Source organism: Chlorocebus sabaeus, chromosome 14 (assembly GCF_047675955.1).
Source record: "Chlorocebus sabaeus isolate Y175 chromosome 14, mChlSab1.0.hap1, whole genome shotgun sequence".
Lineage (NCBI taxonomy): Eukaryota > Metazoa > Chordata > Mammalia > Primates > Cercopithecidae > Chlorocebus > Chlorocebus sabaeus.
Genome location: NC_132917.1, coordinates 28,586,030 through 28,601,001, shown reverse-complemented (window position 1 = coordinate 28,601,001; position 14,972 = coordinate 28,586,030). Strand labels below are relative to the sequence as shown.

At 42.4% G+C, this 14,972-nt stretch overlaps 1 protein-coding gene across 1 annotated transcript in view; it reads right to left on the bottom strand.

Annotated features, from left to right (window-relative positions):
- Positions 1-14,574, bottom strand: part of WDR43 (WD repeat domain 43) — a 56,676-nt gene extending 42,102 nt beyond the window's left edge. The window contains exons 1-3 of the mRNA XM_007971063.3: positions 14,313-14,574; positions 6,564-6,701; positions 1,174-1,295 (exon numbers count right to left, since the gene is read on the bottom strand). Coding sequence (XP_007969254.3) covers positions 1,174-1,295; positions 6,564-6,701; positions 14,313-14,537 — 485 coding nt within the window. The 5' untranslated portion in view covers positions 14,538-14,574. The remainder of the gene's footprint in view (positions 1-1,173; positions 1,296-6,563; positions 6,702-14,312) is intronic.
- Between the last annotated feature and the right edge of the window lie 398 nt (positions 14,575-14,972).

Below are 14,972 nucleotides of genomic sequence, written 5' to 3'. Positions count from 1 at the left end.
CTAATTTTTTTTTGTCTTTTTAGTAGAGACGGGGTTTCACCGTGTTAGCAAGGATGGTCTTGATTTCCTGACCTTGTGATCTGCCCGCCTCGGTCCCCCAAAGTGCTGGGATCACAGGCGTGAGCCACCAAGCTCACCCTTTTTTTTTTTTGAGACAGCGTCTTGCTCTGTTACCCAGGCTGGAGTGCAGTGGCACAATCACGGCTCACTACAGACTCAACCTCCCAGGCTCAAGCAATCCTCCCACCTCAGACTCCATCGTATCTGGGGTCACAGGCCATGTATACCGCCACACCCAACTGGTTTGTCGTTATTTTTTTGTAAAGAGGTGGTTCTATGTTGTTCAGTCTTGTCTCAAGAAATCCTCCCACCTTGGCCTCCCAAAGTGCTGGGATTACAGGTATGAGCCACTGCACTCGGCCAGTGGCTCTCTCTTGCATACCAGACAGAATCTAAAACCCCAACTATACCAGAACTCAAAAGAGCACGATCTTCTCTGGCAGCTGCAGGACCATGGGCATCATTTTCCTCATGAGTGTCCTCAACTACACAGTAGGTGGAACTGTATTCAACAGCCCACATTTACTAAGCATCTCCTACGCAGCCAACCTCAGGATCAGGTGGTTGAACTATAATCAACTGTTTATAACCTTTATCTACGACACAAAGCCAGGCTCTTAGGATACTTTCACCCATACCACCTACCATCCATTATCCCCTAGTATGTCCCTCCTCTGAATTACTTTACTCTGTGCCAAGTCAATCTTTTACATTCCTGTCTCCCTGCATTTGCTCTTGCCATCTCCCCAACTTCTTTTCTCCACCCTTGAAAGGATTATCCCATCCTCCTCTATCCAAATCTTACCTATCCTGGAAGGTTCAACTGAAATCCCTTCTCCTCCTCCAGGCCTTCCCATCACTACTGTACTCATCTGACGAACAGTCACATGCTACCTTGTGACATCTCTCATACAGTTGCTTTACTTTTGTACCATTTTTAGCTTTTACGTATTTTATGTATTTTAGTATTTTATGTATTAAAATCTTGCATGCTCGATTTGATTAAAGGTTCTTTGAAAATGGAACCTATAACCTTATTAATGTCTGCATTCCCCATAAGTCCAGCATTTATCCACCTCTACTGCATCTCCTGATACCATGAATGTTACTCACCACTTTACTTTGCATGCCTGTACGTTCCATTCCACAATATGCTTATCATCTGAACAACTAAATAAACAGTCACTGTCTTGATGCCACTGTATGCAGTTGACTCTGTTGTCATGTCCACCACTCTGTAGATTAAAAACAAAAATTTAAGGCTGGTCTCAAACTCCTGGGCTCAAGTGATCCTCCTTCCCCACCCTCCCAAGATGCTGGGATTACAGGCATAAGCCAGTGTCCCTGGCCCATACGTGGATATTTTAGATCAGTAGAACTAGATAGAGCCAATCGCGTAGTTTTTTAAAAGGTTCCACTGGTGATCTGAGGCCAGTCACTGGCAGAGGATGTGAAAGGCAAATAGAGGCAACCGTGTTAGAGATGCAGTTAATAATCTGTAGAGGTAGGAGTCAACTCTTTTTTTTTTTTTTTTTTTTTTTTGAGACGGAGTCTCGCTCTGTCCCCCAGGCTGGAGTGCAGTGGCGCGATCTCCACTCACTGCAAGCTCCGCCTCCCAGGTTCACGCCATTCTCCTGCCTCAGCCTCCTGAGTAGCTGGGACTACAGGCGCCCGCCACCGCACCCTGCTAATTTTTTGTATTTTTAGTAGAGACGGGGTTTCACCATGGTCTCGATCTCCTGACCTTCTGATCCGCCCGCCTCGGCCTCCCAAAGTGCTGGGATTACAGGCGTGAGCCACTGCGCCCGTCTCTTTTTTTTAACTGACAAATAAAAATGAAGATATTTATGGTATACAAAAAAAAAAAAATTCAATAAGAAAATAAAACTTGTCTTATATGTTATGATAATATGAACCCTAGAGTCATTACCAAATAATTAACTAAAATGTTAGGCCTTAACTAAAAGCTTTAACCTTTATCCATTTTAGTTTTCCAATATCAAAAATGAGATAAACAGTTTGGGTGTGGTGGGGCTCACACTTGTAATCCCAGCACTTTGGGAGGCTGAGGCAAGTGGATCACCTGAGGTCAGGAGTTCAAGACCAGCCTGACCAACATGGTGAAACTCCCGTCTCTACTAAAAAAAAAAAAACAAAATTAGCTGGGTATGGTAGCGCATGCCTGTAATCCCAGCTACTTGAGAGGCTGAGGCAGGAGAATCACTTGAACCCGGGAGGCAGAGGTTGCAGTGAGCCAAGATCGCGCCATTGCCTCCAGCCTGGGTGACAACAGCGAAACTCCATATCCAAAAAAAAAAAAAAAAAAGAGGGATACACAGCTAGAACTCCAAAATGTTAACTTTCCTTCTTCTCTGTTTAAAAATAAATAAACTGGCCGGGCACGGTGGCTCAAGCCTGTAATCCCAGCACTTTGGGAGGCCGATACGGGCGGATCATGAGGTCAGGAGATCGAGACCATCCTGGTTAACACAGTGAAACTCCGTCTCTACTAAAAAATACAAAAAACTAGCCAGGCGAGGTGGCGGGCGCCTGCAGTCCCAGCTACTCGGGAGGCTGAGGCAGGAGAATGGCGTAAACCCGGGAGGCGGAGCTCGCAGTGAGCCGAGATCTGGCCACTGCACTCCAGCCTGGGTGACAGAGCAAGACTCCATCTCAAAAAAATAAATAAATAAATAAATAAATAAACAAACAAACTACTTTCACACCCCAAGTCAACATTTAAGGTAAAAATCAAGTATACTCAAAAATATTCTTTAAAAATCTCCTATAAAAAAAGTACCAAAGCTATGTCTCAAAACAAAAGTCACTGTTACTTCAGGTAAACACTAAATGCTTACTTGTACTATGGGGCCATAGCATAGAAACAATACTTACACATTTACAGCACAGCAAGATGCCCACTCACTAAGAAGCACGTAGAAATAGAAACTAACTGAGAAGAGCTCATTCATGTTTCTCATCTCACAAACATTCCAGGACTAACTCGCTTAGCAGAATGAGGTACTAAATCACCCACACTGCAAGCATTTCATTCTTTCTACCTAAAGTCACATTTATCCATTATCCATTACCCCCTAGTATGCCTCTCCTCTAAATTAGGTTACTCTGTGCCAAGTCAATCTTTTACATTCTGGTCTCCCTGCATTTGCTCTTGCCATCTCCCCAACTTCCTTTCTCCACCCTTGAAACGATTCTCCACCCTTCTCTATCCAAATCTTACCTATCCCAGAAGGTCCAAATGAAAACCCTTCTCCTCCAGACCTTCCCAAGACTGTTGTAACTCATCTGACAAATAGTCACATGCTACCTTGTGACATCTCTCCTACAGTTACTTTACTTTTGTACCATTTTTAGCTTTATGTATTAAAATCTTGCATGAATAAAGTAAATACATATACAATGAAACATTACTATGTACACAGCTAAGAATAAAAGTGATTACTCAAAATTACTAAAGCTACTTCCAAATAACATTGTTACCACTTCAAAAGAAAAACATTTTAAAATGTTACATTCAGTTACTTTCCTTCCTATCAGCTGTGTACTCAAAGAACTTTTTTTTTTTTTTTTTTTTTTTTTTTTTTTTTTTTTGAGACAGAGTCTCACTCTGTCGCCCAGGCTGGAGTACAGTGGCCGGATCTCAGCTCACTGCAAGCTCCGACTCCCGGGTTTATGCCATTCTCCTGCCTCAGCCTCCCGAGTAGCTGGGACTACAGGCGCCCGCCACCTCGCCCGGCTAGTTTTTTTGTATTTTTTAGTAGAGACAGGGTTTCACCGTGTTAGCCAGGATGGTCTCGATCTCCTGACCTCGTGATCCGCCCGTCTCGGCCTCCCAAAGTGCCGGATTACAGGCTTGAGCCACCGCGCCCGGCCTCTGAGCTAATTCTTATTACACGCAAATAACTAAAAGACATGAACGGATACGTGCCATAGAAAGAATTCAGTTAGAAAATATACCAAAATATTCAACCTTGTTAGTAATCAAAGAAATACAAACCAAAACAAAGTGGCATTTTTAGTCTGTTCCTGTAGCAATGTGTTTAGCCTTATGATGCCCATGCTGGTGAGGTTACATACTACTTATTGCCAGCGGCAGTGTCAACTAGCATACCCTTTTGGAAAGCAATTTAGCAATGTGTTCACTCACTTGTTCACTTACTCATTCAACAAATATTTACTAAATACCACTTACAAGCCAGACACTTTCAATATATTATTACATCTAAGTCTTCATAAAATCATGCAAGGTAGGTTGTTAATACCCACTTAAGGAATGGGTATTAAGTGGAATGAGAAGTTAAATTATTCACACATGAACACACAACGAGTAGGATTCAACCTCAGGACAGGCTAGCTCCAAAGCCTGGTCCTTTTCCACTTTACCATACCATCCCAGCACCCCTCACCCTGACCCTCTTGACTCCTTTTTGATAAATTCATCCCTGTCAAAGATGTATTTACAATCTTGTAAGGTACTGAAATGATATAAAAAGGAGTTCTAGGCTGGGTACAGAGGCTCATGCCTGTAACCCCAGCACTTTGGGAGGCCAAGGCAGGCAGACCACACGAGGCCAGGAGTTCGAGACCAGCACGGCCAACATGACAAAACCCCATCTCTACTAAAAATACAAAAATTAGCCGGCAGTGGCGGTACACATCTGTAATCCCACCTACTCAGGAGGCTGAGGCATGAAAATCGCTTGAACCCAGGAGGCAGAGGTTGCAGTGAGCTGAGATCGCACCACTGTACTCTAGCCTGGGCGACAGAGTGAGACTCTGTCTTTAAAAAATAAGTCTTCTAAGCTCCAGCAGCCACAGCAGCTGAGCGGCTACCACACTGCACAAGATGCTAGGTACCTGCTGACCACAAAAAACCTATCAAATTAAAGGACAGCCTCCTACCTATAGTAGATGTACGAGCTCACCTGAGGACCACACTCAACTTGGAGTGGGGAAGAATATAGGGAAGGATGCCTTCTTGAGATGGATCTCTGAATGCTTTAAAATTCATTTATGGTTGAGTATTATTTTTGTAATATTCAATAAAAAAACAAGTAATACATTCCTAAATGCAAACTTAAAATCAGATTAAAATGTTCATCTACCAAATTATCTGTTTCTTTGTTGTCATGGTTGCTGTTTTAATGGGCTATTCAGTATGAATAATGATACTGCTGAGATAAAGTACTTATCTCCTATCACTGATATTAAGCATAAATTAGTAAAAATTATTCCAGAAAGTATTTTTATACTACATATATAGCATCCCTTTGGCTCACTAATTTTCGGTTAGTAATTCTGTCAATTCATGTAAGAAAAAAAAAAATTCATTGTTTTACAACAATTTAAAAATTTGGAAACCCCTAAATGGTCAACAAGTTAAGTAACATAATGGACTATTCCACTTAATGGGATTTTAGGCTGGCATTAAAAATCTCTACAACCAGTTCTTGACAAATATAAAAGATAGTTATGTTGTAACCTAATGAAAAAAATCAGGATACAAACTAGATGAACAGATGGCCAACTATATTTTTTTTAATGTATGTATAAAGCAAAGAAATACACAAATTATTAAGAAGATCTCTCAGTGAGAGACTTAGGTATAAATTTTTTTCCTTTTCAACTTTATGTAGTTAAAAATTTTCTATAGATAAATGTTACCTAAAACAAAAAACTTAAAACACTCCTATATACAGAAGTCCAGCGAACAAAAACACACTGCAATAGATACTGTCTGAACCAACTAGGCCAGTTCAGTTACTGTCTTCCAATGCCAAACCCGCCCTTTATATTCTGCTGTGATGCTGGGACTCAGCAAACCTGATTTCTGATTTCCCAGCTGGACCCATAGGCTCTGCCAATAGGAATTGCTAGAGGGAGACAAGGATGGAGACAAAAGGGACTTGTCCTTCCTGTCTCTTTATTTGCATCACCCCAACAGTGGTAATGCCCAACAGCAGCAGCTGAACCCAATATGCAATTTTTCCAACCCTAGGAGAACCAGTCTCATCACCTCCGTCAGAGACACTAGCACCAGGCAGCTGAAGCCTCCTTCTCAGTTTGAGGTCTGGATCCCATGCCCGTGGGGCCACTCCTCAAGAGAAAGCAACAGCAGCACAACACCTGCCCCTAAAAGATCTCAGTGTCAGCAGTAACTCCAACTGCCTCCTTTATTCCCCTAGGTCAAGAGTTGGGGAGCTGCTTCCCACAGTTGCTATCTATGATTCCTTAGAGTTCCTGTAACCCTTCCTTATTTTAAACCTAGTCAAGAAGTCTTCATCCTCTGACCCATAATTAAGTACTGCTGTTAACTATTACAGCTTTTACCAAATATTACTATTCAGCTACTTAAACGTAGATGAGACTGAAAACTGTCCCTACAGCACAGATCCATCACATACCTTGAAGTGTTTTTTAATAATCTCTAGTAATCAGCTTCCCTGTCACATCACTTTTAAATAAAATATATACACACTTACTATTAATTTACTGTGTAATTCTCCTTTTACTGTGCTGTATAATAAAATGCTACCAACTGCTGTGCCAAGAGCCAATAAGTCAGTTTGGTTACTCGTTCCTACAGCTTCTGATTTCCTTTTTTTCCTCTGGGGACTTTCCTGGAAAACAAGAAAAACAATGTTTTTATTTAGTATTTCAAACACTAAAACATCATTAATGAACAAATACAAATGCCCACCAGCCAACAAAAGACATTTTAAAAGGCAGGAAGAGAGAAGCTATTGGGTGATTTACTTCTCACTACTTTAAAAAGAAATCCCTCCAATGGGAAGAGAAATTCATAATTCTCTGTCCCCTGTCTCCCACCCCTACGAAAAAAAGACAGCAAATAGGAAAACCTGGTGTGTTCTTGGTACTCTCCTAACAGGTCCAAGAAGCCTCAATGGTGCTCGTCTCAGAAACAGACCACCCCTCCTGACAGGTCCAAACTAAGCGAAGCCTTCACTCCCCAACCAAAGAGATTCATACCCAAAACTCTCTGAATCTGTAAGTCCATACCTCAGCAGCCAACTCTCCTTTTCCCCTCCTAATTTTTCCACAAATTCTAGCTTAGTTGTCGAGAAAAGGGACTCAAAAGTTTTTACCTTTATAAACATGCATTAACTTCAATTTGAGTCAACAAACAGCTTTAACTAGCAGAGCAGCTCAGAGCACACACAAAAGAAGTTGCCCCAGTGACTGGTCCAGGGCTGGCTCGGTGATTCAATGACTTCAGAGACATAAGTCTCACTCAAGTGGCAAATGCCACAAGATTTCTTTTATTTCAAAAGTGATGCTAACAGCTCATGTCTACCCAACAAAAAGACAATGACTCTAACTTAAAAGCACTACATCAGTTTATAATGCTGAATATTTATTACGATTTCAGAAGTTCTCTTCCATGTTTTTTTAAATTACAGCTCACCAGCCTATAAGTTTTTAGCATAAAGTTCTGAGAAATCCATTCTTTCACTGTAAAACAAGCCAATGCCATAGAAGAGAACATCTTCTTCTTAATAGTGTAGGATCTTAGCTCTACAGCACACATGGGCACGCACACAGCCCAAGACATGTAAAAATCTGTCTTAATTCAAAAACAACCAATGACAACCACAACGTTACTAGTGCATAAAGAGTATGAGGGGGGCCGGGCGCGGTGGCTCAAGCCTGTAATCCCAGCACTGTGGGAGGCCGAGACGGGAGGATCACGAGGTCAGGAGATCGAGACCATCCTGGCTAACACGGTGAAACCCCGTCTCTACTAAAAATACAAAAAACTAGCCGGGCGAGGTGGCGGGCGCCTGTAGTCCCAGCTACTCGGGAGGCTGAGGCAGGAGAATGGCGTAAACCCGGGAGGCGGAGCTTGCAGTGAGCTGAGATCCGGCCACTGCACTCCAGCCTGGGCGACAGAGCGAGACTCCGTCTCAAAAAAAAAAAAAAAAAAAAGAGTATGAGGGAGACGAGCACCATTGAGGCTTCTTGGACCTGTTAGGAGAGTACCAAGAACACAAAAGAGTATGAGTGCTTATTAACAGAGTTAAAAAGCACTTCCCAGCCGGGCACGGTGGCTCATGCCTGTAATCCCAGCACTTTGGAAGGCCGAGGTGAGCAGATCACGAGGTCAGGAGATGGAGACCATCCTGGCTAACACGGTGAAACCGTGTCTCTACTAAAAATACAAAAAATTAGCTGGGCGTGGTAGCAGGCGCCTGTAGTCCCAGCTACTCCAGAGGCTGAGGCAGGAGAATGGCATGAACCCAGGAGGCGGAGCTTACAGTGAGTCAAGATTGCACCACTGCACTCCAGCCTGGGAGACAGAGCAAGACTCGGTCTCAAAAAAAATAAAAATAAAAATAAAATAAAAAAAGCACTTCCCATTTTTTTCTTTTAGTTATCCTAGGGGGATGTTACATTTAAAGAATTTGACTCATTGGACACACTTAGATTAACAAAATGCAGTCTAACAAAAAAAGATAACCTTCTACTTACAGGAAAAATAATATACATCTTGCAAGTCTTTAGAAATGTATTAATAAACACAAAAGAGAAGTTACAATTAAAAGCCAAAGAATAAGAAGTCTGATGGTCTCATTTAATTTGTTGAAACATTGAAACCTCAGCTTTAGCAGTGTTCTAGGTACTCGCTTCAGTTACATGAATTTCTAAGACTACCTTTCAATGATTTCAGGGGCAAATGTAATTTCTGTATAAGGTTATAAATACAAACACCTATTTCAGGCAAGGAAAGTGAGTGGAAGTACATCAACCTAGTACCATCTCAGCAGGAAAAGATTCATCTTTTTTAAAAGACTTCAAGAAGGCTGAGCACGGTGGCTCACTCCTTTGGGAGGCTGAGGCAAGTGGATCACGAAGTCAGGAGTTCAAGACCAGCCTGGCCAAAATGGTGAAACCCTGTCTCTACTAAAAATACTAAAAAAATTAGCTGGGTGTGGTGGTGGGCGCCAGTAATCCCAGCTACTTGGGAGGCAGAGAATTGCTTGAACCCGGGAGGCAGAGGTTGCAGTGAGCCAAGATCCTGTCACTGCACTCCAGCCTGAGCAACAAGAGACTCTGTCTCAAACAAAACAAAACAAAAAAGATTCCAGGAAATCTTTCTTCTACTCTTGGTTTTTCCAAATCAAAACTATCTAAATGGAAGTTTCTCAATGTGTGAAACAAAGATAAGCCCAAATATGCATATGCTTTATAGACAATTTGAATTTCCATTAAAAAGCACAAAAAAATTTTAGAAATTTACATAGCCTATGTCAAACATAACATAGTCAAAGCCTTAATTTCTGCATCTGCAAATCTCTGTATTTTTTGGTACAAGCAAGCAGGGGCAGGCAGAAAGAATATCTACAAGATTTATGACCAACTTTGAGGATCACTGGTCTAAACCTAAATAATACTCCAGTTTATTAAACTCAAAGAACTCACAACTCATTTATTTTTCAGGTTGGATAGTCTTTATTCAGCAGGATGAGCATACCTAAAAAGGTAACACATCAATCAGACCAGAAGTGTATATAACCAACGTACATTTTAATGAAAACTAATATTCCAAGTATTACTCATACTAAACATGTTTGAAACCAAGAGTTTAGTGCTGATTATAGATCACAAACTTCTGTTCGCATTTATTATCTAAACATGTTATTCCTGTAATCAAAAAACTTCAATGACTCTCCAGAGAATAAATCAATATGAACAGTTCTATGGCATTCAAAAGCATCCACAATTTGCCTTCAACCCACCTTCTCCAGTCTTATCTCCAATTCTGCCCTTACAGTAACACTCCCTATACACACATTTTCCCATTTTGCTTTTGCTTTTCCCTTCACTTGGGAGGGGACCTTTCCTACTCACATCAATTTTCATTAGTTGAAAATCCTATCCATGCTTTAAGTCGCACCTCAAATACCACCTCCTCCACGGAAATTTCTTTCCCTTAAGACACACGTCATACTCCGCATTAGACACGGCAAATATGAAACGTATTTCTTCTTTTACACCTTAGTCAGTCAGTTGGTGCTTCCTCTTAAGTGCCCAGCACAGATTATACAGATAAATATGTAAAGTAATAAAAAGGTAAGATAAAAAATTTAGTTCATATATTTGTAACTGGAAAATCTCAATTCCTGAAGGCACCAGGAGTGAATATCCCAAGGAGGTGATTTCTCAGACTAAGGCGTCTTTTCCACCATGAAGAGACTGAGTTAAGCAATGAGTAATACTGAAACCTGTCTTACAAGAAAAGCTTATCAGCATTTGATCCATTATCAGCATCTGATCCAGAAACAATAAGGCTGAGGGAGAATCTGAATGGCACATGTGCATGATTTATAAAAGCAAGGAGTTGTACAGATGGGATGAAGACAGAAAAAAAGCACATTCAGGTTATGTGAAGTCTGAATTTGTACAGTAATTAAAGTAATGACTTTTTAGACTGAGATCCCAGAGAAAGGAGTTTTACATGCAGAGTCACTACACTCTCATAAAAATACATGTATAGAAACAAGTTTCACAGAGAAGTTTCTCATGGCTAGCAGTACTGATACTTTCAATTCTTTTTTTTTTTTAAATGTTACAATCCACTAAATTTATTATGCACTTCACTAATGGATCAAAATCTGCTCTGAAAAATACTGAACTCTAGACACCAAAAAGTATGCCAAGTTTCAAGTTTCATTCTGCAATTAGTCTCCTAATCCATTTCTTCCTCTACCTCACTGCCACTGCATGTAAGTTTCTTGATCTACCTCACTGCCACTGTATGTGTGTAAGTTTTTACATAAAATCACATACAGCATTTATAACAAATCAATTAAGTCCTAATACATAGAAACGTCTATTTCTGCCAATCAGATCTATCTGCAACCTTTACTTCTTAGGAAGTTTAACTGTTAGCAAGACCTCAAGACAGACATGTGAACTGTCCTACATCTCTAAGGGATAGTAATGCGAACACCCAGCTCAGATATCCTGTCCAATGTCTGAAATGCCATGTGCTTCATTCAACAAGTACTAAGCTGTACAGGGTCATCCTAATTGCAGTGACAGCAAAGCAGTATAAACACATTTATTATGACAGCCAATAGCAGACAGGTCTGTTAGAGAAGGAAAAGCAGAAAAGTTGGAAGACTTTCAAAAGTTTGAAGACAAACAGCAGCATCGGTTCCTAGGTGGCCGAGCTACTGTACTGTGTGGCTTTGGTAGAGAATATAATTAACATTTCTGCCTCAGTTTACACACATAAACTTGAGGAACTCTTAAAAATAGTATCCATCTAGATAGAGTCCATCCACTTGTATTTTTGCACTTTCCTATTTTCTTGTCCTCATTAAAGGTCCTCTTACCCCTGGCTCCAAAGACCAAATGGAGTGCTCAGCTACATAACATATGAAAACCCTCTAAAAACTATTGTGGCATGAATGTAAAGTACTGTAATCATTCTGTGACCAACAAGAGGTGAGAATCTAATTGTTCTAAACACTCGTGAACCACAAACTTAACCCGTTACCCAAGAAACCCAACACTATCTTTCTCCATTGATGAGTTATCATCACCACACTTTGTCTTTGGGTGGCAAACTGACAATTACTAAACCAAAGGTAGACTATTTTTCTTACAAACTGATTTACCATATTAAATGCCATATTAAATGGTAAAATGAGTCCAGATTCATTCAATAATAACATTAAGCCACTTATTACATGCTATGCCATGCTACACCAGTCACATACACTGCCTAATTTAATCCTGAGGATCCTAAAAGGTGGATGATGTTACTTCTATTTCCAATTTGAGAGTACTATATGCCATCATATACCAGGACCTTAACAAAATGCTGGAAAGTGGGTTCAGAGTATACCCTTTTCATGCCTCATATACTAAGCCTCAAAGATGTAAAATAAAAGGAAGGGTTTAGTAAGATGAGAGCACCTTAACATGTGCCTTTTTTTCTAAGACATACGACTTTTCAATTTTATACCATAATATATGTGCATGTTTATTTTAATACAAGAAAACTGCCTCTCCTTGGTTTTTAAGTCAAACTGATGCTCCAAGAGGACACACCCTCAAAGTAGGAAATGTCTCTACATTCCTTCCAGCTCTCTCAGTTCTGTGACTCAAGACCGAAGAGTAACAAAATTAGGGCACTGGACCAGGAGTTCGGGGCACCTTGACTTTAGAGGCCACACTCCTTTATTGGTTATTAAGGCTTGGGTCAAGTCATTCGACGCTGAAATCTAAAAAAAAAAAATTTGTTTAATGTAGCTCAACTCTCATTTGTCAATGAGGTCCTCAAAATTAAAACAACTTGCTCAATATGACATAACAAGTTTTGAGTCTTAGTTATGAACTCAAATCCAGTTATTTTTCTAATTTACCATAGTGTTGCACATATTCCAAAATTATGACTTTTAATGTGAGGTTAGGAAACTTCTCTTGGGCATACAGTGCAACTGAAAGTCAAGAGAAAAGCAAAGTGGGTGACATTTTTTCCAACCTAATATTAACTATTTTTTGCAGATAACCAAGAACTGGGCTCTCAAGGACCTGAGTTTTAATCCTGGTTCCATTTTTTACTTTATTCAAGTTGCTTAGTTTCCCAGAGTTTGTTTCTTCCCCCCAAACAAGGCAGAAAGTTCCTTCCTTATCAACATTTCAGGACTAACCATACAAATATCAGACATTAATAATACTTAACACTTAAAGCACTTACCTGTCAAGAACTATTCCAAGTGTTCTCTGCATTATTAAATATATTAATCTTCACAACCACTCTATGAAGTAGGTATTATTATCCTCATTTTATAAATGAGGAACCAGAGGCGCAATTACCACTATGAAGCAGAGGCTGGAATCAAATGTAGACAGTATAGCTAGCTCGGGTCCATGCACCTACCTAACCACTGCTCCGTATTTCTCTCAGCATTAGTATTACTATCACTTTACAGGACTGTTTAAATACAAACACAGAAAACTTTGAAAATAAAAGATAAGCAGAGCACTGTAATTCTAACAATAAAAACTGATTTTTTTAAGTTTTGTGTTTGACTTATAAGCCCCAATAGGTTTATTTTATGAATCAACAGAATAAACTATGAAAACGTAGTGTAAAATTTGAAAAATATCTGAACATATCCAAAGTATAGCAACTTAGATGTATCCCTTCTGCCAACCCAAAAATTTAGCAGGTTTCCCAGGTCGTCAACGAGAGTAAGATCTATCCTAAATACGAGCTTTTGCAGTTCTCCATACTGAAACAGCTCACACCACACACCTCAGGATACCTGATGCTTCCAAATCAATTTGCAGTGATTCGGTTTGACTACTCTATGAATGCAATAACCACGTGCGTGCTGAGTTAGAGAGATGGAGCTGAGTGACTCAACTGTGAATGGCATTTACCTGACACGGGTCCCTAACAATGAAAAGCTTTGCCTAACTCGGCAGTTTTCCATCTAAGGGTAACTTCATCTGGCCTCATGAAACATTCACTAAATCAAGCTACTACTTCACTTTACCTCCACATCCTAACACAGACTTCAGATTGGGGTGGGTGGGGAGTGGTGTGATGGGCTTGAAAGCGGGGCGGAAGGGGCGAGCAGATGTTAAAATAAAAAAGCAGCGAGTTCAAAAGGCTGAGAATTCAGAGGTGCCTGGGAAAGGCAAAAGTTAAGAGTTGAGAGTCCCACGACCTGGATGTGGACAAGAACACGTGGTGAGCCGGCACCCAAAAAGGGGGGCAGGAGGGGGAAGGTCCGGAAGCAAGTACAGACTAGTCCACACCAACTGCCCAGGGCAAAACCGATGAGCTGGATCAGTGAGAAAGGAAAGTTAGATAGTCCCAAGATGGGGCTCTATCAAAAACCAGGACTCTGATGAGCAAGCTCCGGCAGAAGCAAGCCGCCCCAGGGGGGCCAGGGGACTCGGCGAACATGGCTGCCCGTCAAGAGTGGGGCCCAGGCCGCATAGAGCCAGCCGGCAAGGCTCGGACACGCGACCGGCCGAGTCGAGCTGCGCCCTCCCTCACTGCCCTCGCGACAGGCCGCACGCGGGGCTGGCGGCTTGGGCCCAGTGCGCGCCGACGCCGCGCTCCGTGCCTTCTCGCCCCGGGCCGCCGAGAGCCATGCGCGATGCCGGGCCACGCGCCACCCGGCCCGGAGGACCGAAGCCGAGCCCGGGAAGGCGCCCGCCCCGCGCTGTCCCGCTCTCTTTACCTTGGCCTGCAGCCGCGCTGGCGCCCAGGCCAGACAGGTGCAGGTACCACTGAGGTGCGCGGAAGGCACGTACTCCTGGTGCAGCCGGTTGTTGGCTGTCTCCCATACTCGTAGGTGACCGTCGGTAGAGGCCAAAGCGAAGTAGGCCTGGCTGTGCGGGGAGAAGGCGCAAGGGACCCCAGCCGGGGCCAGGGGGTCGCCGCTACCGCAGCCGCCCGCCGCCATTGCTGCTCTGGCCCCGCTGCAGCCACGTGTTCGTCCGTGCGCAGGCGCACCGGCGCGGGGCGGGGCCTGGAGGAGGAAGTGAGGCGGAGGGAGCGCCGGGGGCTGAGGGGGTGGCTCTTCGCGTCGCGGGAGAGCTTCGGACGGATGCACCCTGTGGACGGTGGCCCGCTAGGGCCTGCTGCTAACGTTCTGGGGCGGGCGTGGGAGTATGGGAGAAAGTAATTGCAGAATCAAGATCAAGTCCCGTTCCTTTAAAAAAGAAAAAAAAAAAAGAAAGCACGAAAGAGGGTCGGGCGCGGTGGCTCACGCCTGTAATCACAGCACTTTGGGAGGCAGAGGCGGGCGGATCCCCTAAGATCGAGTGTTCGAGACCAGCCTTTCCAACATGGAGAAACCCTCGTCTCTACTAAAAATTAACAAATTAGCCGGGCGTGG